General features: G+C 37.2%; 1 protein-coding gene and 1 long non-coding RNA gene across 2 annotated transcripts in view; one reads left to right on the forward strand and one right to left on the reverse strand.

Moving 5' to 3' along the window:
* LOC108512456 (uncharacterized) overlaps positions 1 to 27,126 on the forward strand; it is a 71,523-nt gene extending 44,397 nt beyond the window's left edge. Inside the window, exons 4-5 of the mRNA XM_017847725.1 lie at positions 15,110 to 15,268; positions 26,816 to 27,126. Of these exons, the coding sequence (XP_017703214.1) occupies positions 15,110 to 15,119 (10 nt within the window). The 3' untranslated portion in view covers positions 15,120 to 15,268; positions 26,816 to 27,126. The remainder of the gene's footprint in view (positions 1 to 15,109; positions 15,269 to 26,815) is intronic.
* On the reverse strand, positions 2,612 to 15,040 carry LOC108512457 (uncharacterized). The gene is made up of 4 exons (XR_001880609.1): positions 14,889 to 15,040; positions 13,889 to 14,008; positions 5,513 to 5,669; positions 2,612 to 2,694 (listed from the first exon to the last, which is right to left on the reverse strand). It is a non-coding gene; the product is annotated as an uncharacterized LOC108512457 (long non-coding RNA).
* Positions 27,127 to 27,494: the final 368 nt, after the last annotated feature.

Consider the following 27,494-nt stretch of genomic DNA (forward strand, 5'->3'; position numbering starts at 1 on the left):
TTTTTTTTTTTTTTTTTTTTTTTTACTTTTTGTCTTAAGAATAATAGCTTTTAATATTAAATATTTGCAGTATAATCTTTTTTGGTTTTTACAAGGTCTTCTTTGGTATTAATGTTTCCTTTTTTTATGTTTTTATTGTTAAATGCCTTTATCAGGTGGAGATCATTTTCTATGCTTTGGAAGTAACAAAATATATTTGTTAATAAACCATAAGTCACTGACGCTTGCTATCTAAACAGACATCATTCAAGAATGCTTAGTTGCACTATACATTATTACATGGTCCAATAAGGCATGAGGTACTGAATAGGCAAAAGCTGGAAGCATTCCCTTAGAGAACTGGAACAAGACAAGGATGCCCACTCTCACCACTCCTATTCAGCATACTACTGAAAGTCCTAGCCAGAGCAATCAGGCAAGATAATAAAATTAAAGACTAATCTAAACAGGAAGAGAGGCAGTTAAACTATCTCTCTTTGCGGACGATATGATTCTATACCTGGAAAACCCCAAAGATTTTGCCAGAAGCCTCCTGGAACTGATAAATGACTTCATTAAAGTATCAGGATACAGTATCAATGTATAAAAATCAGTCGCATTTCTATACACCAACAACGTCCAAACTGAGAATTAAATAAAGAATGCAGTCTCATTTACAATAGCCACAGAAATAATAAAATACCTAGGCATACAGCTTACCATGAAGGTGAAACATCTCTACAAGGAGAATTACAAAACACAGCTGAAAGAAATAAAAAATGACACAAACAAATGAAGAAGTGTTCCATGCTCATGGATTAGAAGAATCATTAATGTTAAAATGGCCAAACTGCTCAAAGAAATGTATACATTTAGTGTTATTCTTATCAAACTATCAATGTCATTTTTCACAGATTTAGAAAAACATTATTCTAAAATTCATATGAAACCAAAAAAGAGCCTTAATTGCAAAGCTAACCAAAAAGAATAAAGCCAGTAGGAATCACATTACCCAACTTCAAACTATACTACAAGGCTTCAATAACCAAAATAGCATGGTACTGGTACAAAAGCAACACAAAGAACATTGGAACAGGATACAGAACTCACAAAACTGCACAAACACAACCAACTGGTCTTTGACAAAGGTTTTTTTTTTTTTTTTTTTTTGAGATGGAGTTTCACTCTATTTGCCCAGGCTGGAGTGCAATGGTGCAATCATGGCTCACTGCAACCTCCACCTCCCAGGTTCAAGTGATTCTCCTACCTCAGCCTTCTGAGTAGTTGGGATTACAGGCACCTGTCACCAGGCCTGGCTAATTTTTGTACTTTTAGTAAAGACGAGGTTTCACCATGTTGGCCAGGCCGGTCTTGAACGCCTGACCTCAGGTGATCCACCTGCCTCAGCCTCCCAAAGTGTTAGCATTACAGGCGTGAGCCACGGTGCCTGGCCGACAAAGTTGACAATAACAAACAATGGGAAAAGGACTTCCAATGCAATAAGTGGTGCTGGGATAACTGACTGTTTGTAGAATATTGAAACTGGACCACTTCTTTTCACCATATACAAAAACTAACTAAAGGTAGATTAAACACTTAAATATAAGGCCTAAAATAATAAAAACCCTAGAAGAAAACCTAGGAAGTACCATTCTGGACATCAGCCTTTGCAAACAAATTATGACTGAGTCTTTGAAAACAAGTGCAATGAAAACAAAAACTGACAAGTAGGACCTAATTAAATTGAAAGGATTCCACACAGCAAAATGAACTATCAACAGAGGAAAGAGACAACCTACAGAATGGGAGAAAATATTCACAAACTCTGTATCTGACAAAGGTCCAATATCCAAAATCTGTAATGAACTTAAATAATTCAACCAACAAAAAACAAATAACCCTATTGAAGAGTGGACAAAGGATATAAACAGATACTTCTCAAAAGAGACATATATGTGATAAATTTTTAAAATGCTCATTATCATTGATCATTAGAGTAATGAAAATCAAAACCATAATGAAATACCACCTGATACCAGTCAGAATGGCTATTATTAAAAAGTTAAAAAAAAAAATAGATGTTGCCAAGGTTACAAAGAAACGGGAACACTTATACATTGCTGGTAGAAATGTAAATTACTTCAACCACTGTACAAAGCAGTGTGGAAATGTTTCAGATAACTTAAAATGGAACTACTGTTTGACCCAGAAATCCCACTACTGGGTGTATATCCAAAAGAATATAAATCATTTTACCAAAAAGACAAATGCATTTGTATGTTCATTATAGAGCTAGAAACGTTAGCAAAGACACAGAGTCGGCCAAGATGTCTATTAATAGTAGACTGCATGAAGAAACTGGTACATATACACCATAGGATACTATGTAACCATAAAAAGAACACAATCATGTCTTTTGCAAGGACCTGAACACAGCTGGCCATTATCCTAAGCAAACCAATGTAGGAATAGAAAATCAAATCAGGCGTGTTCTCATATATAAGTGAGAGCCAAACATTGAGTATACATGGATACAAAGATGGGAACAATAGACACTGGGGGCTGCTTAAGGGAGAAGAGTGGGAGGGGTACATGGAATGGAAGGGTACCGATCGGGTACTGTACTCATTACCTGGGTGACAGGATCATTCTTACACTAAGCCTCAGCAGCAAGCAACATCGCCATGTACCAAACCTCCACATGCATCCCTGAACCTAAAATAAAAGTAGAGATAAATACATAATTATAAATATAAATAAGACAAAGTTTGTGTTCCATGACCAGTTCTGAAAAAAATGGAGTTAAACTTATTGCTTCATAATTTTAAGTATACGTGTGCTGTTGATTTGTTTCTTTGTGTTGGAGCATTTACTAGATTATTATCCTAATGTACTACAGGGACCTGTTGTGCTGTACACTTTTTTTTAGTAACATGTTCACAAAAAATAATTACAATTAGGAGTATAATTTTTTAACATGAGCAAAAGCGATAATAAGATATGTTGTCTGGGGTAAACAGCTGGGGTTTGTCCTCTTGCAGGACACGGACACATACGAGGAGTTTAGGAGCAGAGGTTTAATGGCAAAAGAAAGAGAAAAGAAAACAGCTCTCTCTCTAGGGAGAGACAGGGGACTTCCAAGAGGAAAGGCCAGCTGGCAGCAGATGCGCTGAATTTTATAGTCAGGCTCGAGTAGACGGTGTCTGATTTATGTAGAGCTCACAGATTGGTTCCATCAGGTGTGACATTTACACAGCCCAGGGAAGGCTGGCCACCCTACCCTAATCTTATTATGTAACTGAACTTTTCCCTTGGCCAGGGCCATCTTGTCTGCTCCTTACTGTACATGTGGCTGGCAGAGAAGGGATGGTGGCGCCACTATTTTGAACATGACTGGCACAATTACCAGCATCTATGTCTGCAGCTCCATTTTACAGGCTGCTGTTTGTTAGAAAGGAAACTGATTTGGGGCTACTTTTCATTAAAAGGAAACCTTACCAAAGACTTCCATACCCTCACTATCTGTGTAAGTAGTTTCTTCTTAATTCCTGTATCAATATGAGATAGTCTGAGTTTGTGGGTTAAGGGAATAATCGCCATACTTCTTTTATCTTAAGAAACTGGTCCTCTGTGCAACTTCATCTTCATCTTGCATGTAGATGTAACAATTTGTTTGTCTGCAAGGGAATGTACATATTTTAAACTCCCTGGCTCATAATGAATGCTTCTGGAGCACTAGTGAGTTAGGGGAAGTGGCAGGGTAGGCATAGAGAAGTATGTGCAGGTTTCAGCAAAGAGCAAGAAGAAACATGCAAGCCTTAGGGCCACAGTCAAAGAAGGAAGATGCAGCAAGAAGTCAAAATAAGTTGCAATGTCAGTCACTTAAAGCTAGTGAAGACAAGGACTGAGAAGAAGCTACGGGGTTAATCATACAGCGGTTTGCTTAGAAATAAATATTTCACTGGAGTGATGGAAGTAGAGAAATAACTGCCCTAAGTTGATGAGTGAAAAGAAGAAGGTGAGAAAGTGGATATGATATGTACAGAGTTAACCTTCCAAAATTTTAGCTGTGAAGGGGAGGCGACGGAGGATTTCTGGAAGAGTAGAGAAAGTTCTGGAAGTTTCCCAAAATCTTGATATTCTCATCTGTACAGATAGAATAGTACATAGATTTATTATAGTCACTGAGTGAGATCATCTCTTTAAAGTATTTATTCCATTTTATCATATAACATAGTAAAAAATGAGTAATTATTATTTTAATTTTGACAATTTGGGATGAAAAGCACTATTTCATTACTTTTAAAATTTTTGTTTCTTTGATTACCGGTTTCTTATTAGTTTATCAGACCCATGGATTTCTTCTGTGAATTAGGAGTCTATCTCATTTGCTTGTTTGTTTGTTTTTTTCTGAGTTTTATTTTGCTCATTATTTTCCGAAGGTTATTTTTTTTTACTAGAAACATTTTGTTTATATATTCTTCTGCCTGTGTCTTTTCACACTGCACATGGAAGGACATTATTCTTCGCATCCTTTTACTTTTTCTTCTAACTTCACCACCTCCTGCGCGTGCTTAAAATAAAATGAAATTTTAGTTACAAAAGATAATTATTTTTACATTAGGCCTCTAAGTACTTAGAAATAATTTCTTAGCAACTATTTTAGGTTTTATAATCCTATTATCCCCCATATGTTTATATTCTACAAGTAATATGAATTTTACTAGTCAGCTCTGTACCCTGTTGGCCCTTTTATTCTTGAGGTGAACTTAAGTTCTTTGCACCATGAAGTTTTCTTTTTTAAAAAAAGTCTTTGATACTCTCATCTTTAGCAAATCATTGTATGAATTTCTAGAACTCCTGTTAGATGAATGTTGGAACTTTTAGATTTATCTTCCAAGTGTCATTGTTTTTCTTCTAATATCTTTTGTTGCCTTCACACAAGTTTGCACCTTAAAAATCACATTCTCACCATGTATCTTATTTATAGCACTCACCTACTCTTTATTATTTTGTTTCCATAACAATATTTTAAAACTCCAAGAACTGTTGAGAAGCTTCTATTTTACCCTTAACCACTTCATTTTCACTTATTTTTCTTTTCCTCCTCTTCATCTTCACCTCTTGCTTCTGCTCTTCCTCATCATCCTCTTCTCCACTTCTTTTTTAACAAATTACATCTCAATTCTTGATGAGGAATGAGGATTGTTTATGTCGAGGTTTCCTTTTTCCACTTTATTAATTTTGCTTTCTTAGAGTTTGTTCAGTTGTTGTTTGCATGTGGTGTCTCTTATTAGGCTGTGATTCTTGTTTGTCTGTAAATATTTGTAGATAGTCTAAGTAGAATATATTACTAGCTCAAGTCTGTTTACTCATTTTTCAGGGAATCCCTGCAAAAAAATGAAACTCCACACTCAGAATATCACATTTAGTGATTTCAGGAGACCAGCAGAACAGGAATTAAGCTGAAACTCATACATAGCTTATTTTCTGGGTGTGGGACCTCTCCATACCTCCTGTGGCTTTATGTTACCTGGTATTGTTACCCGAGACCATGAGTCTCCAGTGTTGAAGTGCCCACTTCAGAAGTCTGTGTGTTTTGCTTCATCCTGAGGCAAACACTGCTTAGCGTGTGTATTCTGATGGTGGTTGTGATGGTGGGGAGTATCTCAGCCATTCTCCCTGTGTGGCTGCCAACAGATAAAAGGAAATCAGTGTAAGTAACTAGATTGGGGAGTCAAAGATGATATCCACTTGGACATACTGTGTGGAGCCTGTTGGGAATCCAGGTGACAAATCCAGCCAGAATATAAAAATACAGATGTGTAGTTCTAGCAAGACACACACACACACACACACGCACAGAGTGTGAGAGAGAGTGTGTAGAGATGGACTGGAAGTCATCAGCATGAAGGATATAGATGATATCCCTTAGAGAAAAAATTCCAAACAAAGAAGAAAACACTAAAATAACGGAAAGTGAGGAAATGCATCCTTGTGGAAAATGAAGAAATCAGAAAAATGCAGTAAGCAATGTGGAATTAGAGAAGGAATTATAAAATTAAGAGAGCTAGAGAAACTAGAGAAGACGTAAGTGTTCACAGTTTCAGCTAGAGAAGACATAAGCACTCATGGTGACAACTCTGTGTGGATGACATCTTACCCTTTAAAATATTAGGTAAATAACACATACATAAAATATAGTAATATTTAACTTTTCTCTTCAAAAATCTTAACATTCTTCCTTTCCTGTTTTTGTTGTTCTTAAAAAATTTGTTTCTCCTGCATTTTGACACAAACTTAATACTTCATGTCTAAATAAGGGGTCCCATAGAAAGTAGAAATCTGTGCATGAAAATTGTCACTAATGTGTGCTTTCATCACAGTATAGTAGAAGAATCTAAATATTTTGAACGTTTAGTAGATACTATATGTATGTATATATGTGTGTATATGCATGTGTGTGTATATATATGTGCATATATATATATATGTGCATATATATATATATATATATATAAACAAAGGTAATCTTAACTGCCTGCATCAAAGATCAAAATAAGCACAAACATGATAAGAAATGTTGCTGGAAGTGCCTGTTGTGAGCAGTGAGAATGTCTTATAATTATTAATACATGAGTTGACAGGCATTGGAGACTTAGAGGAAAAACCTAATGCAGAAAAATGAGCAGAAGATAGTTATAGTCATGAAAAGGCAAGAAGAAACATTAAAGTCAGAGAGAATAAGAGAGAAAGGGGCAGGAAGGTGAACTCAAGGTGAGTGTTGAAGATGACAAAAATGTGGAAGATCAGAACAAACAAACACAAAACCTGATCTGTGGGCTGAAAAGCCTCATAGATGAAATAAACAATTTAAGATTTTTTTTCTTAAAAGCTAGAAGTATTCCTTTTTTCTGAGTTATGAAACATTTGATTTTCTGTGAAAGACGGTTCTCTCTCTCTCTCTCTCTCTCTCTCTCTCTCTCTGCTTCTGTTTTTCTGGCTCATAGTTCTCTTTTGAACCTAAAATTCCATCACACTTTTAAAAGCAAAACAAAAAATGTTGAACAATATTATTTTTCTTTTGTTTATTTGTGAAGATTGCTTAGTCACCTAATTCAATCATACGCAAACTTAACTATTATGTTGGCAGATTAATTTCAAAGCATGGGAAAATCCACCTGAAAGGCAGAAATTGTTGTGATACAGTCAGCAACACTTCTTTCTCCTGCACTTTTTCACTGACATCGCAGCACTTTGACTCAGCCACCTTGATGGCAGTCTATTTTCAGGGTCCTCTCCTCACACAGCCAGACCCTAGGCCAATGGCTCACCATCAGCAAGACAGACTGGGTGATTCAGGCTCCATCTTTCCTCCTTCCAGATCAATCCCTTCCCAGGGGTTTAGTATGAGCTACACCAAGAGCAAAACTAATTCTCACTAAAAATTTACCTGGTAAAAGGTTAAGGTATTAACCCTTCGAGGAGGTGGTTCAAAGGCCGAAGACATAAATAAGTTGAAATTCACATTTATGAAAGGCACTGAGGGATATTTTGTTTACGGGACTCGCGCTATGATTCTTCAACCCAGCTGATAATAGCAGCTTTTTATAGCCAAGCAAAAGGCTTATCCTTTTAGAGGCATCATAGTACCAAAAGCCTTGATATTTTTAGTGGGGAGCAGTGGTCATGTTTTCCTGCCGCCAAAAGGAATAGAACCAAGGACTTGATCCTGAAATGTGGCACTCAGCCCCATTAAAATGCCTTCTAGGAAAAATCCGACGTGCCTCCTCTCATCTTGCTGAATTTCTCTTCTCTCTACTCATATGCATTATCAATTCAGCTGGATTTCCATCACCTTTGATATATCTTTTTTTTTTTTTTTTTTTTTTTAGATGGAGTCTCGCTCTGTCGCCCAGGCTGGAGTGCAGTGGCGCAATCTCGGCTCACTTCGAGCTCCGCCTCCAGGGTTCACGCCATTCTCCTGCCTCAGCCTACCGAGTAGCTGGGAGTACAGGCGCCCGCCACCTCGCCCGGCTAGTTTTTTGTGTTTTTAGTAGAGACGGGGTTTCACTGTGTTAGCCAGGATGGTCTGGATCTCCTGACCTTGCGATCTGCCCACCTCAGCCTCCCAAAGTGCTGGGATTACAGGCGTGAGCCACCGCGCCCGGCCCTTTTATACATCTTAATATCTGGGACCCTCTAGCCCGTGGTTTATGGTTTGTTTTCCTCTGGTTTTTGCTCTCAGATGCAATTATACTGGATACCTCTTTAGAGGACTTCTCTCCCTGAATCGTATTTATGTCTTTAAACCAAATGCAACTCCTGAAACGCCAACATTTCCAATCGCCCAGGTTTCTACCAAAATAGCTTTTCTACCTACCTATTTGGTAGCCACCTGAATATCTGCCCAACACATTTGCCTGTATTTGCTATCTCTACCTTGCCTTCTATTGTTTCTTGAGTCCAATTCTGCCAGGCATTGTTCCCAACACCACACTAAAAGCAGCTTTCTTCAACTTCACCAACTACTACACTTTTCTGAAGCCAATGGCCAATTTTCAGGGCTCATCTCATTTGTCCTACGCCAGATGTGTCACAGCTGGTGACTCCTTCCTTCCTGAAACACTTCCTTCTCTTGCCTCCACTTCCTCACTATTCTTCTTCTGCTTCACTTGGTGCCACTTGTCATTCTGCTTCACAGGCTCCTCCTCATACCTGTGCCTCTAAGTGTTAAATGCCCCCAGGCCTTCTCTCTTCTTTAAAAATTCCCTCTGCTATGATGCTTTCAGTCAGTCTCATGTCTATAAATTCCATTTAAACACCAACTCCCAGATCTACGTCCACAGCCTAGAACTCTCCCTGAACTCATGTCTCCAAGTGCCTGCGTGCCCTCTCCACATATGTACTAAATAGCTGTCTCTAAATTTACATGTCCAAAATTGAGCAGCTTATCCCGACTCCCACCAAAATCTCCTTTAGTGATTTTACACTTCAGTAAGTGGACACTCCAAAGTCACTCTAAATCAGTGCCTTAGGCACTGGGCTGGCTACTGTATCTTCAGGACAGCTCTGGCTTTTTTCCAGCCCATTTTGCTACAGCAAGTCTCCCAATGCTGTAATTTTCTTCAATGATGTGTTGATAAGAAAATATATATATAGTCTCTGCGAGGCCACTGTCTGAGTGGCATTTGCATGTTGTCTTCATGTCTGTGTGGGTTTTCTCTAGGTATTTCAGTTTCCTCCCCTACATCCCAACGCTGTGCATGTGAGGTGAACTGCCATGTCTATATGATTCCTATCTGAGTGAGTGTGGGTGTGTGTCATAGATAAGAGATGGCAGACGAATTGAGAGATGAGTCAGCCCAAGGCAAAGAATGTCTCTTTTATGAAAATTGGGAGATGTAAAACTGAAACCTAACAGAAAACACTTTCCAAATCACATAAAACATCACTTATCAATTGAGCTAAAAGAACTGCAGCTATAATCAATTATGGATACCATATGACAGTGGACAGAAATGATATTAAAAAGAGAGGCAAAGAAAAATATGGGACACTTTTTACTCTATAGTCTGTGTTTGACTATAAACATCTAATATAACATTTGTGGCAGCGAAAGGATAGGGCTGTACAAGGTACCCTCACTGATGTAGGGCACTTCTGAGGTTGAAGGCGAGGTGGCCCTGACTGTGGGGTACACAACTGGGTATGTGTGTAAGGGGGCTCAAATCAGGAGGAGTGAGAAAGGTGTCAAAATTGATTTCGGATGAACCCTAAAACTTTAAAAATATGTGCTAGGCTTTGTTTTTTATAGCCCTTAGTAACAACAGAGAGTATGTCCGAGGGATCTCCACTTTCACTGCTGAGATAGGAACAGGCCTGAAAAGTACAGTAAAGCTTCACTTAAGGTCACCTATAGGTTCTTGGAAATTGAGACTGCACCAAATGACATATAATGTAAACAACCTGGCTGAGTGCTGTGGCTCATGCCTGCAATCCCAACCTTTTGGGAAGTCAAGGTGTGTGGATTACTTGAGGTCAGGAGTTGGAGACCAGCCTGGCCGACATGGCGAAACTCCATCTCTATTGAAAATACAAAAACTAACCAGGCATGGTGGTGTGTACCTGTAGTTCGTAGCTACTCGGGAGGCTGAGCCAGGAGAGGTGGAGGTTGCAGTAAGCTGAGATCGCACCACTGCACTTCAGTCTGGGTGACAGAGTAAGACTCTGTCTCAAAAAATAAATAAATAACTAAATTAAATAAATAATAATGAAAACAACTTTATTGTAGAATAATTGATAGAAACAAGAGTTAATTTCCTATGGCATATTTCTGGTCACAAGAATATTACCAAACTTCTAAAGAAAGACCAAAACCTTTCTAATATTAAACATTGAAATAAATACAAGCTATACATACATTTAAGATGAATAAAAACTAGTAAGATAATAATTTATCTGCTTCTTCCCACTCAGGATTACAGGTGGCTAACTGTCCCGACAGTTCAGGGTGCAAGGTGGACACCAGTCCTGGAATCTAAGTTTCCCAATATTTTTTCTTTGTCTCTCTTTTTAATATTATTTTTGTCCACTGGCTTATAGCATCCATAAGTGACTGTATATGCAGTTCTTTTAGCTGGCAGAGATATAAGTCAATAAGTGATGTTATCTGTGACATGGAAAGTGTTTTCTGGCTGGGTTTAGTTTTAGGTATCCCAGTTTTCATAGAAAGAGACATTCTTTGCCATGCATTGTCTCATCTCTAATTTTGTCTGCCACCTATTAAAAGAAAGGTAACTGGGCTGGGTGCGGTGACTCACGCCTGTAATCCCAGTACTTTGGGAGGCAGAGGACGGTGGATCACGAGGTCAGGAGATCTAGACCATCCTGGCTAACACAGTGAAACCCTGTCTCTACTAAAAATACAAAAAAAAAGAAAAAAAAAAATTAGCCGGGCATAGTGGCAGGTGCCTGTGGTCCCAGCTATTCGGGAGGCTGAGGCAGGAGAATGGCGTGAACCCAGGAGGCGGAGCTTGCAGTGAGATCACACCACTACACTCCAGCCTGGGTGATAGAGTGAGACTCCGTCTCTAAATAAATAAATAAATAAATAAATAAATACAAATAAGTAAAATAAAAAGATAACCAATGAACCTAGAAAATAAGTTTCAGTCAACTGTCAGATAAAAGGGATTGTGTTATGTTTTTTGTTTGGAGAAGACAGAATATTTAATGTTTTATTTCATCACTGCAGGAGAAAAATACTCTTGCCAGGGCTCTGTGATAGGGGAAAATTCTGATGAGCATTTGCCTCTTTTGAGTTATCAAAGTTACTGCTAAGTGCCACAATGTCTGAGTCTCACCCTGCTGAGTAGACACAAGTGGCACTCAGTGGGACACATGCATTTCTGGAATTACCGTAGGTGTCATAGCTATTACCCTTCACACAAAAGCAGCATAGAGGGAAGAAGATACCAGTAGGCTTGCCAGGGGAGGTTACTGCTGGAGGGTTGGGCGGGAGGCTTCCCAAGGATTATCTAAGCCCTTTCCCTGTCTTCTAGAACAACTTCACATAAACTGTCCCCTGCAGATGGGAACATCCTCTCTACTTTAAATCTTTCCAAACAACAGATAGGTTCACTTTTTTGCAGGACTGTAAGGAGGGGTTCATTCATGATTTTTCTTTATTGCTGACAGACAAAAATCCTAGATACCTAGATACCTCTATCTTACCTATAAGATTCTATAAGATCTTCATGAACAGAAATGACTTACCCCATAAAAGCTAAGTCTATTCTGTCCCCATTCAATAGCCAGTATTAAAGATGTTAATCAAATCTATACTATTTACAGCTAACATTACAAATAAGTGAGTCTATACATATCATTGTAGTAGAGCCACCTCTCCAATTCCATGAACTTTATTTGGCTTAGTTGGGTATAGAAAATAGAAAAATACAGTGCAATGCAGATATATATGGCTCTTTCCTGCTGGTGTTTTGAGGACAGTACTATTTGTCCCTGAGATCTTTCTTCTGCCTGGCTAATCTGTTAGTCTGTGTATTAATTTCAACTTATTTATTGTAAAAAAAAAAAAAAAAAAGGAGGAAGGAGGTGAAGCTAGAGTCCATTTGAAACAATGTTATTAAAAATTTGTGAACTAGGACTTGAGCCCATTTGTTGTATTCATAAAGGGTGGCTTCGCAATCTCCATCCCCTTTAAAAAATTTAGTTCACAGAGTTTTGACAGCCATGCGTCTTTTTCTGAGGTATTTCCAAAAGTGAGACAAGAAAAAAAACTCAGATTGAAACAACATTTGTGTGTTCTTGATTAGCAGCTAATTACCTCTATGCTGGTTTGAGTTATCACCAGGCTATCTCAGAAGGGTCCAGTGTGAAATCAGCAGCTGGCGAGGCATCTCTTCAAAGCTCTTTGGCTTCTAGCTCCTCAGTGTCTATTAGCTTACTGTTTCATTAAAAGGGGGATGGAGGGCATTTGGTACAAACTTTTATTGGATGACTGCTCAGGAGAATAACTGCTCGGGCCATACTTCCAAAAGCTTGCTAATAAAATGAAGCTACTGGAAGTTAATTAATTTTCCTTTTACAGGACAGAGAATGGAGACTGACACATAATAGATGTTTAATACATTTTCACTGATAAAATGAATAAATGAATTTATGATTATTGAGGAATTGGTGCTCATTTACGCTTAAATGTTATTTCCCCCCAGTGTTCTGGTGATGAGCTGTTTTGGTTGCCATGTGGAAAGGGCCTAACAGTGGAAGAGAGAGACAGACCCTCTGATGGCATGTTATTTGAGGAATAAAATTAATTCCAAAGAGTTCTTCTCTGCAAAGTTCAAGTTCACTGCTTTTGCAATATTTGGATGTGAGGACATATGAAATGATTTTGATGACTGATCTGATTCTTCTAAGAATGTAGTTTCACAATAGCTCTTGATAGTTTAAAAGAGGAAAGCATGGGGTATAGTAATTTAGCCATGGCTAAGACGTGACTAAGACACCTACATCATCTTCATTGGAAAGAAAGATCTGTCCATGTTAACTATATTGACTCCGTTTCCTCTCTGCTTCTCTCTAGTGTGGACCTCTGTGCTTGTTTCCTGACTAAAACAAGACTGCCCACAGAGTAACCTCCTCAACCCTTTTAGTCATGCCATGCCTACCTCCCCAGCCCCATTGCCTAGCACTCTTTCTTCTCTGTCATATCAGCAGCTCTGATCTTCTGGGCTCTCCAGACCCAAGTCCTTCTTCTCATCTCACCACTAGTATCACTTCTTTATCTGCTCCTTGGATAAACTCAGATCTGTCATTATAGGCTGTAGTGAATTCCTATAATTTTATGTTGCTTTGGTATATTTTGAATATAAGCTAGATTTTCTCATCCCAGAAGCAGGACTGCCACTCTTGACACAATTCCCAGTTCTTGACCTCCTTCCAATTCCTCACTGTGATCAGTCCAGTTATCCGCTTTAAATAACCACCTCTTGGTGACTACCTCTCTCTAGAACACAATCTACTTGACTTGCACCAGTGACCCCCACACCTTGCCTAGACTGAGCAGATACATCACAATGGCCACCTCTCAGTCATAGCACGTTTCTAAGGAACTCATTCTAGCTTGCTGTAAACCCACCAATCTTGACTCCTCATGGGAAACATGTTTGAGTAACACCCTGGAAGCCAATAAAAGCTTCAGCCCACAGGTCTCTTGTTTTCTCTCTTGCTGCCCACCCACTAGCTGAGCGTGCTTGTCCCCTGTGGTTCCCCACTTCCCATTAACCCTGTGAGGTGTGCTGTCCTCTTCCCTCTGGGATCTGTAGGTAATAAACCACCTCTGTTATTTTTTGTGTTTTGTTCACTTGCTTTCTCTGTGTCTCACCTGACTGATAAACCTGAATATAGCTTCTTTGCTCATCAGGGCTCTCCCAGAGGCTATTTTGCTTGGAGTCAATTGGACACAGGTAAGACAACAGCCACTGTGGTGTCTCCCAGGATATTCCTGTGAGAGGAACACTTGGTCACAGATCAAATGCTTAGGCATTAGGCTATCCACTAGGATTAAAAAAAAAAGTATTTTGCAAGAAGCATATCGTAAAAATCTACAGTCAAATCCCTGGAGCCCCATAAGAGCAGAGGTAGAGTTCATAGCCACCTTCGTGAAGAAACTCTCACTACTAAATTAGAAAAAAGTACGTATATATATAATACCTTCTCGCAAAGCTGTTTCTTTGTTTTATAAGATTTATCCCCTGTACAAAATAGGCTTCCCACAATTCTCTCATGTGCTTTTACATATGTTTATGTAATTGTTGGGTTCTTCCTTTTTCCCACTGGGTTGTAATCTTTATGAGGGAAGGAATCCATTTCACTTTTCTCATTTTTGCTTCCTTGTTGCTTTAGCATTAAGTCTGGCACACAGTAGGCACTTAATAAATACTTACTGAATGAATAAAATTTACAAGACATATGTGATCTCCATCATAGCAGGTCTGAAAAAGGAGTGTGACAGCTGTAATAATAACTCATGTGAGCAACAAAGTTAGCTGGTGAAATGTGTGGGTTTCCAGAAATTACTTTCCCCTCAAATACATTGATAAGAATGTTATTGTTAGAAATTATTTCAACATCAAGTTAATAAACTCCTTGTCTGAAGTCAAAAGTCATCTGGAAAGGTTGGTCACAAGCCATGATCACTTAGATATGAATAAGTTGAATTATCTAATACCTGGAGTTACTATGCTGGTGGCGTTACTCACCTTTCCGAGTAGGAGAGAACGAGACCGGAAGCAGGTTTGTAGTGCGCTGGTGACCAAACTGAGTTAGGAAAGACAGAACACACATATACGCAACAAGTTATAGAAAGCAGGTTTATTACTCACAGACAGGCAATGAGGGACAACAGAAGCCTAGGATTTATCACCAGCCAGTCCTCCTCAAGGTTCAGGAAAGCTGCCTGGAGGAGAAGGAGTCTCAAATGCACGGGCACCGCTTGCACTGCAGCCTGAGGATCCCCAGAAAGCAGCATCCCCACCCTCAGGTGGTATGCTCTGGGACAATAGGAATGGCTGGGTTACAGCATTAAAGTACATTCTGTTTCTAGGGCAGCATGACAACAGAGCCCCAACTGTCAGGCCATTCTCCCTATCTCAGCATGTTACGTACCCAGCCGTTCTAGTGATTATTGAAAACTACAAGCAAGAAGGGTGCTGGGAGAAGGTCAGTTGGATGCCTTCTGGAGAACTGTCCTTCCAAGGTGGAGGTGAGTTTGGAAATTTAAAATACTTTCTGTTACAGAAAAGATACAAAATGACAGTGAAGCTTCTGCTAGCTCTGATGTGTGAGGGTTTTAGTGATTCAGACACCTGGGCTTCATGGGGAAGAGGAGACAGGACCTTGGGCCAGAGAAAAATGGGGATTTACAAAAAGATCCAAACACATTGACAGGCTATACCTTGCATGAAAACAAGGGCTAGACTAAAAAACAATCTTCCAGCCTGTGTGGGGAGATTTCAATGGCAATAATCCATTGAAATTTGTCTCTGGAGAGAAAAATATACCTGATAATTTATTTGTAATTATAAGCTTCTCATACATGGTTTTAGATTTTAAATTTACATGCCCTCTGATTAGGGCACATGCTTTGATTGAAGAGGTATAACACCCCCGAAGAGATATGCACTATCAACTTGAAATTAGATTCTACACATACAGAACAGAATATATGATGAACTTTTATTTCAGTATCACACACACACACACACACATACACACACACCCCACCCCCAAAAACCACTATAAGCAAAAAAAAAAAAAAAAAAAGCAGCAGAGTTAGTTCTTCATTTTGCCTAATCAAGAAATTCAGCCACTGGGATTATACAATACTAAGTACAAGTACAATTTGAATGTTTGAAGTTGTAAAAGAGGCAATAGGATACACAAACAAGGTACTGTTTATTATCAGAAACTTTCAGGCAGACTAGGCCAGGCACCTTGCCTCATGCATGTAATCCCAGCTGCTTGGGAGGCTGAGGCACAAAGATTGCTTGAGTCCAGGAGTTTAAGACCAGCCAGGGGCTCATGCCTATAATCCCAGCATCTTGGGAGGCCAAGGCAAGCAGATCACTTGAGGTCAGGAGTTCAAGACCAGGCTGGCCAACATGGTGAAACCCAGTCTCTACTAAAAAAAATAAAATAAAATAAAATAAATAAAAAATAAATAAATAAAGCAGGGCATGGTGGCCTGTGCCTGTAGTCATTCCACTGCACTTCAGCCTGGGTGACACAGTGGGATTCAAAAAAAAAAAAAAAAAACCAGCCAGGGCAATATAACAAAACCTCATCTCTAAAAATAATAATAATAATAATAATTGGCTTGGCATACTGGCAGGCACCTGTCTTCCTACTTACTTAAAAGGTGAGCTCAGGAGTTTGACGATACAGTGAACTATAATTGTGCCACTGGCATGCCAACCTGGGTAACAGAGAGCTGCTGCCTCAAAAAGATTTAAAAAGCAGGCAGGCTTGAAAGAAAAAAAAACAATACAACTTCTAGAAGTGAAGCATTTACATTGTAATGAAAACCTTGACAGATGAGTACGCAAAAGACTTAGTACAAATGGAAGGAGACGTGGTGCACTGAGAGGTGGATGTGAAATTGAGTAGAGATGGAAATAAGTAGTATACTGAAAGACTGATAGGAAAAACCACAAATGGAAGGAGAAGCAGTATACTGAAAGATAGATATGTTTTCATATGGAAAGAAGAAAGAAGAACTACCCCATATTGTAGTGTAGAGAGACAGAAAAATGTGAGAAACACACAACAAAATATGCAGATATTACATACATCTCATTGTAGTTTCAGAAAAAGAAAAAAAGATTAAGGGAGACAGAAGACGTGAAAAGATAAAAGTGAGATAAATTCTTAATCCTGAGGTCCAGAAAGTCTAATGAGTCCAGATATTTTTTAAATCACATCTAGATTTAGTACATGAAAAGAAGAAAAAAAGACGAGACTGACACGGAGAGAGAGAGATCTTAAAATAGACACAGAACAAAAGACAGATAACCGGTAAAGTAAAGGCTCACTGCTCTTCCTGTCAGCGTTTTGGGAGAGAAAGATGGTGTAATACCATCTTCAGTGCACTCAGAGAAAAGAGCATCAACCTAAAATTCTATTCACAGTAGTCTTTCTTTCAGAATTGTAAAATAAATGCATGTTTGGACAGATAAAACCTGAAGAATCACCGAAAAATCTTCTCCATGGAAATCTGTAAAGAATGTATTTCAGGAGAAGAGTAAATGAACCTCTGTGAAAAGTCTGAGTTACAGGAAGTAATGTAGATACCAAAGCCAGTGGTAAATCCCTATTGGGCAATTATGCACCAGATAATTTCTGTAAGCATGTTTTAGTTAATTTAATCCTTATTACCGTACTATGAGTAAGATTCTATTATTAAACATGTTTAACTTGTCTTAAGATGACAGAATTTATAAGTGGCAGGAGATTCGCAACCAGGCAACATGCCTGCAGACACCACTGCTTACTACTCTGTTGTGGTAAATAACAAATATTGACATTATAAAGTGATAATGGCAATGTCTAATCTGTAAGAAAATAAACAGATCACCAAGAAAACACTAGACAATGACAAATAAGCTGGGGATGACTAGAATTAAGAGTTCTAAACTTAAATTCTTCTTAAGTAGAATGCAAATGCTGGACCTAGTAAGCATGAGTGTTAAATTTGCTAGAGTAATCACTAAAAGAATATACAGAAAATAACAGCTTCTAAGCAAATAGAAAAAAAAGCAATTGAATGAGAAAAAGCAAAGAACAAAACACGTCAATTAAGAAACTAAGAAAAAGACAAAAATTAGTGAGACAAATAGCAAAAACGTAATAAGACAGGAGGAATAATTCTAAATAGATCAGTAATTGTTATAAATCTAAAGAGACCAAACTTTCTATTTAAAAGACCAGGATTACCAGAATGGATTTTATAAATTTATTTTGTTGGAAAGAGACATACATATTCAAAGTTAAAACACAGAAAAGGTGGGCGAGGTGGTGGGCGCCTGTAGTCCCAGCTGGTCGGGAGGCTGAGGCAGGAGAATGGTGTAAACCCGGGAGGCGGAGCTTGCAGTGAGGTGAGATCCGGCCACTGCACTCCAGCCTGGGCGACAGACCCAGACTCCATCTGAAAAAAGAAAAAAAAAAAAAGAAAACCCAGAAACTATATTAGCATCTAAAGAGACAGATTTAATGTAAAGGCATGAATAATGACAGGGAAGTTCAACACATACCATTCAAGTTTCCATTGTTTAAAAAGATACGATAGTTTTAAACCTGTGTGACCAACTTCAAAACATACAAAGTGAAAACAGACAGATTTAAAGTAAAGATGGAAAAAGTCACAATTATGATTGTGAAAGATTTTTACATGCCTCTCTCAGTTATTGAAAGTAAAAAATAAATCTACTAGAACATGAAAAGATTTTAAGAACAAACCATGAAGCTCTGTTTTCCTGACTTACAGAATATTGAATACCTCTATCTAGCCATTTCTTTCTATCCATATTTGATAAGATTAACAAAATTAACTATATTATATAGATGATACATAATGTTATTCTCAAGCTAACTAGAAACATATATAAAAGTTAGTCTTAATAAATTTTGAAGTGTTGCTATACCATCCAAACTCATTCTCAGAATATAATCTAATTAAATTGGAAAAATGCTTTTTAAACTAGTAAACCTCTATATATGTAGAATTTTAAATAAGAGAAATCATAGTAAAATTTAGAAAATTGTACAATTAAACAGTTATAAAATTTATACACAAATGACTTGGAGAATATGGATAACATAGAATTCAGAAATATATACCGTAAATCTATGTTATTTGAAAAAGCATAAAATTAATGAGATAATATATTAGAAAAATAAGGGGATGAATGCAAAGAAAGAAGGAAATAAATGAGTAGAAATTAGTGGAATAGAATGCACACTTAACACTTCAGAAGATTTCATAATCTAAAGGATTTTTTAAATTAGTGCAACAGAAGCCCACATTCATAGCACACACTTGAATTGTGACAGAGATGGCATTTCAGATCACTCAGGAAGCAGTGGACTACTCAATAAATAATCTGGACACTGATTATACATATAAAAATGAAATTATATTATCTATAAAAGGCTTAGTAGACAATATGTGAGAATATTCTTATGATTCTAGTGTATTTTTTGCATGTTGCTCTTGTATTCTGTCTTATTTTTAAAACTCAAATAAGGTATTATTTCTATTCGTTTATGCATGCAATGTTATTTCAGACTTATCTTCAATACTTTGCTTTCTTTTCTTTGGAAAGGAAATTAGTATATGTGAATATGTTTTAATATGTATGAATATATATACATTTGACTATATATGGATAAGAAGACGTGATAATTTACAAAAATGGCTGAAAATGTTTCTAGCTCCATGAATAAAGAAAGTCTACATCTCCACCTTTAAATCTGGATGGGGACATGTCTTGCTTTGGCCAATGGGACAATATCAAGTGCAATGCAGTCAGAGACTTTCAAAGTGCTTGAGAATCAGGGTATGTTTTCTTGCTAAATTTAGAGCCCTGAAAAGTTGAACTAGCCTGATGGAAGATGAATGGTCACAGCAGAGAGAAGACATGTGTCCTAACTGTCTGTCAATCAGCCCTTGGTACTACCTGCCAAATACCAGACATTTAGCTGAGGCCATCCTTGTCAGTCTAGCCCCTAGCTAAACCGCATGAGTAATCTCATCAGAGATCAGCTGATAGAATGTAGTGAAAAGAATTGTCCTACATAAATCTGAGCTCAATAACCAGCTCTTGTTGTAAGCAATTAAGTTTTGGGAAGGTTTATTGCCGAGACCAGCTCGGTCAGGGAGACCCTAACCCAGCAGCGCTAGAGGAATTAAGACACACACGCAGAAATATAGAGGTGTGAAGTGGGGAATCAGGGGTCTCACAGCCTTCAGAGCTGAGAGCCCCGAACAGAGATTTACCCATGTATTTATTAACAGCAAGCCAGTCATTAGCATTGTTTCTATAGATATTAAATTAACTAAAAGTGTCCCTTATGGGAAATGAAGGGATGGGCCGAATTAACTGAATAGGTTGGGCTAGTTAACGGCAGCAGGAACACGCCCTTAAGACAGATCGCTCATGCTAATTGTGGCTTAAGAATACCTTTAAGCGGTTTTCCGCCCTCAGTGGGCCAGAAGTTCCTTGCCCTCATTCCGGTAAACCCACAGCCTTCCAGCTTGGGCGTTAGGGCCATTATGGACATGTTACAGTGCTGCAGAGATTTTGTTTATGGCCAGTTTTGGGGCCAGTTTATGGCCAGATTTCGGGGGGGCTTGCTCCCAGCAGTTTATTATTTGGCAAAAGATTTGGCAACAAGTTTGTCTATAGAACTTCTAAAGTACTAGCAGTATTTTATTTCTTCACTCAAATAACAATTTTATGTATTTATTTTGTTACCTTAAAGTTTCATATATCTACTTATCGTTATAAAACTTTCTAAAAGAAAAAAAGCTCTTAAATTTTATGTCTACTTTAGGGATCATTAAAACTAATTAAATAAAGATATGCTTAGCCAAACAAAAACTGAGTTTACCACAACAGATACTTACTAAAATCTATACTTATACGAGTAAAGATCTGAGAAGGAAATTTTCTGATTTTCAAAGAAAGAAAAACAAAGTAATTGAAGACAAATCTGAAATATCATTGAATGTATAAAGAATAGTAATATCTTATTTGAGTGTTAAAGATAAACAAGATAGCACACAAGAGCAACATGCAAAAAAAGTTGGTTGCCTTCTACATGCTAGCAATGGATAATTAAAAATTGAAATAAAGGGCCGGGTGCAGTGGCTCACTCCTGTAATCCCAGCACTTTGAGAAGCCGAAGGAGGTGGGTTACCTGAGGTCAGGAGTTCGAGACCAGCCTGGCCAACATGGTGAAACCCCATCTCTACTAAAAATACAAAAATTAGCTGGCTGTGGTGGCGTGTGCCTATAGTCCCAGCTACTTGGGAGACTGAGGCAGGATAGTCGCTTGAACCCGGGAGGTGGAGGTTGCAGTGAGTCGAGATCACACCACTGCATTCCAGCCTGGGTGGCAAAGCAAGACTCCATCTCAAAAATAAGTAAATAATTAAATTGAAATAAAGAATATAATAAAATAATGAAATATTTAGGGATAAATTTAACACATATATGCAAAACTTATATCCTGAAAATTATAAAGCATTGCTGAAAGAAATGTTTAAAAGACATAAAACAAATCAAGAGATATAATATTTTATGTATTGAAAGAAAGTGTTAAAATGTCAGTTCTCCCCAAACTAATTTATAAATTAAACATAGTTCCAATCAAAATTTCAGAAGCTTTTTTAGAAATCATCAAACCACTTCTAAAATTTATGTGAAAAATAAAAATGACCATAAGTAGCAAAAATCATTTTGAACAAAGAAGATGGAGAAGTCACACTAGCTGACTTCAAGCTGTATGATGCAGCTGTGGTATTGGTGTAAGGATAAATACTAGATTCCTGGAACAGAATAGAGTCCAAAAATAAATTCACATTTTTATGGTCAACTGCGTCTCAGAAAGGGGGCCAAGGTTATTCAAGGAAGAAAGTATTACTTTTTCAACAAAAGATCCTGGGACTACTGTATTTTCATGTTTATAATAAATAAGAAAATCTTGACTTTTACATCATACCACATACCAAAATTAACTCAAAATGCATTATACACTAAGCGTAATCATAATAATATAATAATTATAGAAGGAAATGTGAACAAGACTTTGCAAATCTGGGGCATATAAAACTTCATAAACAGTTTATGTGACATAAAATCATGAGTCACAAAAGAATAAAAAATTTATTCTTACCAAAATTAAAGCTTTTACTGTTTGAAAGACACTGTATTTTAAAAATGAAAGGCAAGCTACAGACAGAGAAAATACCATTTCGTAAAGAATCTGTATTGAGGATATATTAACAAACTCTCCCAACTCAATAATAAAAACAGAAACAACTCCCAAAAATGGGCAAAAGTATGAACCTTCAAAGACCAGTACCAGATAAACTTATAAATATATGTTTGACATCATTAATCATTGGAGAAATACAAATATAAGCCACAATGTGATACCTCTATATATTCATTATTATGGCTAAAATTTTTTTTCAAAAATCTAAGGATTTCAACTGCTGTCTAAGGTGTAAAGAAATTGGAACTCCCACTTATCGATGAAGGGAATGTAATATGGCACAATCATTTTGGAAACCAATTTGGCAGTTTCCATTAAGTAAATAATTGACTGAAAATGTGATCTAGTCATTCTACTCTTAGCTTTTTACACAAGGGAAATGGAAACACGTGTCTATGCAGAGGGCTTTACATAAACGTTTGTAGAGCTTTATTTGTAATAGCCCAGACTGAAAATAAAAAACTAAATATGCATCAACAGATGAATGGATAAGCAAATTGTTTTGTATCTGTACTAGAGAATGGCTGATTTTAATGTATGTGATGTCAATGAGTTTGCAGGGTTCCTAAACATTTGAAAATGGGCTTTCTGTGAGCTGGTATATGCTGACTATAGCACATCACTGGATATAAATAATGTATATATGAAAGTCAATTTGTTTGCCTTGTGTTTGTACAACGCCTTTTAATTTACAGTATTTTGCACAGATTTTTCTGGAAGACAGGACATTTTCAAGTATATTTAATACATGAAGAAATTAAAACTCAGAGAGTTTGGTGACTTACATTATCAGGAAGGATGACTTTGGCAATCAGTAATAGAAAACTCTTACTTAAACTGACTTAAAAACAAGGAACTTAATATTTTCCATAATGGTAAGATGAGAAGGCAACATCTTAGAACTGATTATGAGGCTCATGATGTGCATAACCACCCTAGGTTTTCCTTCTCTCCTCTGACATCCTTTGTGTTCACTGGATTTTCAGGCTGGTTCAGGCAGCCCAACTGGAATTGCAATGTCCAGCGCAAAGACAGAGACTATCTACCCCTGGGCCCATGACTTAGGGTCAAGGACCTTTTCTTAGAAACACCTTCTATAGAGCTACTTAATTTCCCATTGGCAACAACTGGATAAAATGCTCCTGGCTAGAGCACTCCAGAGTGAAAGGGTAGGATATGTTGGCTGACTTTCGCTAAATAGTTTATACCAATAGCTCTGGGTCATCCTTCTCTGATATCCCTTGGAGGAAGGTGGATATCCAAACTCGTTTGGCATTCTGTTAGGGAGGAGGAGATGGGGAGTGGAAAAGCAACTGAGTGTCCATTCACTTGCAAAAGTCACAGTCTAATTGATGGTGACATCGCGAATCTAACTTTATACTCAAGTTCCACCTTCCTAAACATGACATCTAGCTTCTCTGTGAAGATATAGGCAAAAGTTATGAGTTTCCTCTTTGAACTCTTGAAATATTTTTGAATGCTAATATCTTAGTTGGTTTATTAGTTCAACAAAGTTGAATGGATTGACTACTTACTACATTTTACATTCTAGCAGGTGTGTGTGTATGTGTGTGTGTGTTTATTTCTTGTGTGAGCATGTATATATAAACTCTGTGTAACTGGGGGAAACACTTTCTTAAACTAATTTACACTCTCACAGTCCCTTACATATAACTAGGGGGAACCACTTTTTTAAACCAATTTACAATCTCACAGTACCTTACATATGTGTGTGGGGGTGTGTGTGTGTATATATTGTATATTATATGTTGTTGACCACTAAAGAAAACTACTTTTTTCAAGCTTCGCTTTCACCAGTCTTTGAACTATTTTTTTCTCTTACTTTCCAATATTACTCACCACCATTCAATAGAAACAAACTTTAAAAGCAGAGCCCCAAATGAGAATTTTTTTTTAAATTATTTCAAGCAATGGAAAATAAACTGCTACAGCCCCAAATATCTTGCAGCTGTAACTATAGTGTTCACTTCAGTGATTACTATAATGTGCAGCGTGGCAGAGTTACTGTTACCACAGGAATCATAAATTAGATTTTCTGGGGTATGGTGTGTTGAAAATCTCAGCTATAATACTGCCTTCACATATTGTTTTTTTCATTTGTTATACATGTACTTGGGTCCAAAGTAGGCCACCCAAACTATAAAAACAAAAATGTTAGTCACTTTCTTCAAAGATTTCTTTACTAAGCAATGTTAGAGTTAATTCAGAAAGTGCACATGTAAGAAAAAAATGATCTTACTTCAAGCATAACAGACTGAATTCTTCCAACTCAGCTTACACCATTCCTTGGAAAAGAAATTCCCTCTATATTTTCAGCTTTTGATCTACTCACTTTAACAATATTTATGTGAATTGGTGCTATTCCACGTGAATGACAGTTGATGCAGTTTTATCAGTGCTTTGTTGGTTATCTTTTGTTTTCTAATAATCTATTTATATACTATTTCCGAGTAGATTATCTCCTGGCTTCAGTCTTTTAATAAAGTTCATCTTATTTTCTAAAATAGAATGATTTAATTATTACCCATAATACAGTAACCATAATTCTCTCATCCAAGCTGCCTCTTCTATTGTTTCTTCCCCATACAAGAAAATTGCAAAGATAATGCTGGCTATGTGCTTTTTGAAACACAAGGAACCCATGACTCTGAGTTTAATGGAGAGAGAGTATGAATTCCTATGGATATAAAGTTTTGTAAGACTCTAGATTTACCCTTTACTCTCTATTACAGATCTATCTTGATACTGCAGAAAAAGTTAGCCTTTCCATTAACTTTGGAGACACACAAAATTTCCCACATCTATTTGGCTACAGTGGACCAGAGGATTGCTTTCATCTGTTTTCCCCTTGAGCGGTCAACAAGAATTTCCCACACCACTGCTTTGCCATGGCTAACAGCAGCAACTCATATTATTGATCCACTTCTTCCCCATCTCATGTTATGGATAAGAAATGTTCATAATCATTAACCCCCAAAACTTGCAGAGTATGCTGTTTTATTCTGAATGCTTTACATTGGCACAATTTTCCCATTTCTTTAATGTAGGCAGACAAAATCTACATCCTATCTCTCTCAACAGAGGCCTGAGGTTGTTGATTAAAACTTGGCTTGACAGAGAGTATTAAAAAATGATTGTTTAAGTAAAAATGTAGAAAATAATATGGTAGTTGTGATGATGCCAATTTCAATAAGGGAGGAACATGTAGTGTCATGTATTGCACTAACTACAACTAAATCAAAACCTCAGCGACAAGATGGCATATTTAGCAAACTCAGTCATTTTGTAATGATGAGGTGATGACTCATCACAAACTAGGAAAAGACAAGGGCGACATTCATTGCATCAACACGTTGGCAGGCAGATTTGGCGGTGTCACTTGTCTCCAAGTTGCTTATGCGTAATTCACCTGAATAATCTTCAGAAGCCTAAGTACTTATGTCAAGTTTAAATCACTCAATTCAAGACAAATGAGTGAGGAAAGAAGATAGAATAAATTAGGCATACACACACACACACACACACACACACATGAACGTTCACTGTGCTCATTAGAATACCCAGCAAACATTTATAGATAACCTTTTAGACAGCTGGGTATCATATCAATAGCAAATATCCCTCATGTTTAATTTGGAATGTGTCTGTCTCTGAAATAATAACTTGTACAGAAACATGAGTATTGGCTCTGAGAAATTGCCTTAAGTTCATGTTAAATGAGCAGCAAAAGATTTCGTGAAATGAAATGATATCTCCATGGTGAACTGAGTTGATGTAGATGGGATTGGGTCTACTAATACACACAGAAATCCTAGATAAAATATAATAACTGCAACACATAAGTCCTGTAATAGGAAGAAAAATTAACTAAATGGCAATCACATTCAGTTCTCATTAAATGCCTGTGATGAAAGTAACAATGAAATACAATCTTATTCCTATTAGAATGGCTAAAATCCAGAAAACTGACAATACCAGTTGCTGGAGAGGATGTGGAGCAACAGGAACTTACCATCATTGGTGGTGGGGAGACAAAATGACACAGCCACTTTGGAAGACTGTTTGGCAGCTTCTTACAAAGCTAAACATACTACTGGCATATGATCCAGCAATTGCCCTCCTAGGTATTTTTCCGACTTGTTTGTAGACTTATGTCCACAGAAGCATCTTCATGCAAATATTTTATAATTGTAAAAAACTGGAGGAATCCAAGATGTCCATCAGTAGATGAATGGATATAATTCATAAAATGAATATTATTTATCAATAAAAGGAGTGAGCTATCAATCCATATAACAAAATGGAAGAATCTTAAATTCACATTGCTAAGTGAAATAAGTATGTGTGAAGAGGCTATATAATGCATGATTCCAATCACATGACATTCTTAAAAAAACAAAACAATAGAGACTGAAAATAGATGAGTGGTTGCCAGGGGTTTTGGGAAAGGGAAGGGTTAAAAGATAAAACACAGTAAGTTTTCTTTTCTTCATAATTTTATTTATTTATTTATAACTTTCAAAATGTAAAACAGCTTTGGAGTATAAGAAAGTTGCAGAGATAATACTGAGAATCCCAAAAACCCACTTGAGTTTTCCTATTATTAACATTTTACTCTAGTATGGTATATTTGTCATAATGAATGAGCCAATATAACACATTATTCTAAGCTAAAGTCTACTCTTTATTCAGATTTTCTTAGTTTTTATCTAATGTTCTTTCTCTGTCCCAGGATCCCATCTTGTATACCACATTACCTTAAACACTGCCTCAGCCAGGTGATCAAGGTCAACATTGACTGTGATCAGTCATGCTTTTGGTGTGTACCCTTGATGTGACGTGATGAAAATGGCACTTTACCTCTGTGGTCTTCCTCTGAGACAATCCCGTAACAGCAGCCTAATCATGAGAAGCACATCAACAAAACTCAAACTCAGGAACATTCTCCAAAATACTAGACTGGCCCTCCTCAAAATTTTCAAGTTCACCGAAAACAAGGTGAATCTAAGAAACCTGTCGCAGCCAAGAGGAGCCTAAGAAGACATAAGGACTAAATATAACATGGGATTCAGGATGGGATTGTGCGACAGAAAATGTACATGCTAATGTGAGATGTTAACAATTGGAGAAACTCCATGTTGGGTATAAGAAATTCTCTGTACTATGTTTGAGACTTACCTATAAACCTAACATTGCTCCACAACAAAGAGAGTTTATCTAAAAACAACTCCATCATGAGCAAACTTAAGAATAGAAATAAATAAATTGTCCAAAATAGAGAAGTAAATAGCAGTGCCAGGTTTGAAGCATAAGAATCATCCAAGTCTGAACTTTAAACACAGCTCTGTATGGTACTTTTGTTTATATCCATGTTTAGATAGATAAATAGATAGATAGATAATTTCCAAGTG

This window comes from Rhinopithecus bieti, unplaced genomic scaffold, assembly GCF_001698545.2.
Source record: "Rhinopithecus bieti isolate Rb0 unplaced genomic scaffold, ASM169854v2 scaffold_29830, whole genome shotgun sequence".
NCBI lineage: Eukaryota > Metazoa > Chordata > Mammalia > Primates > Cercopithecidae > Rhinopithecus > Rhinopithecus bieti.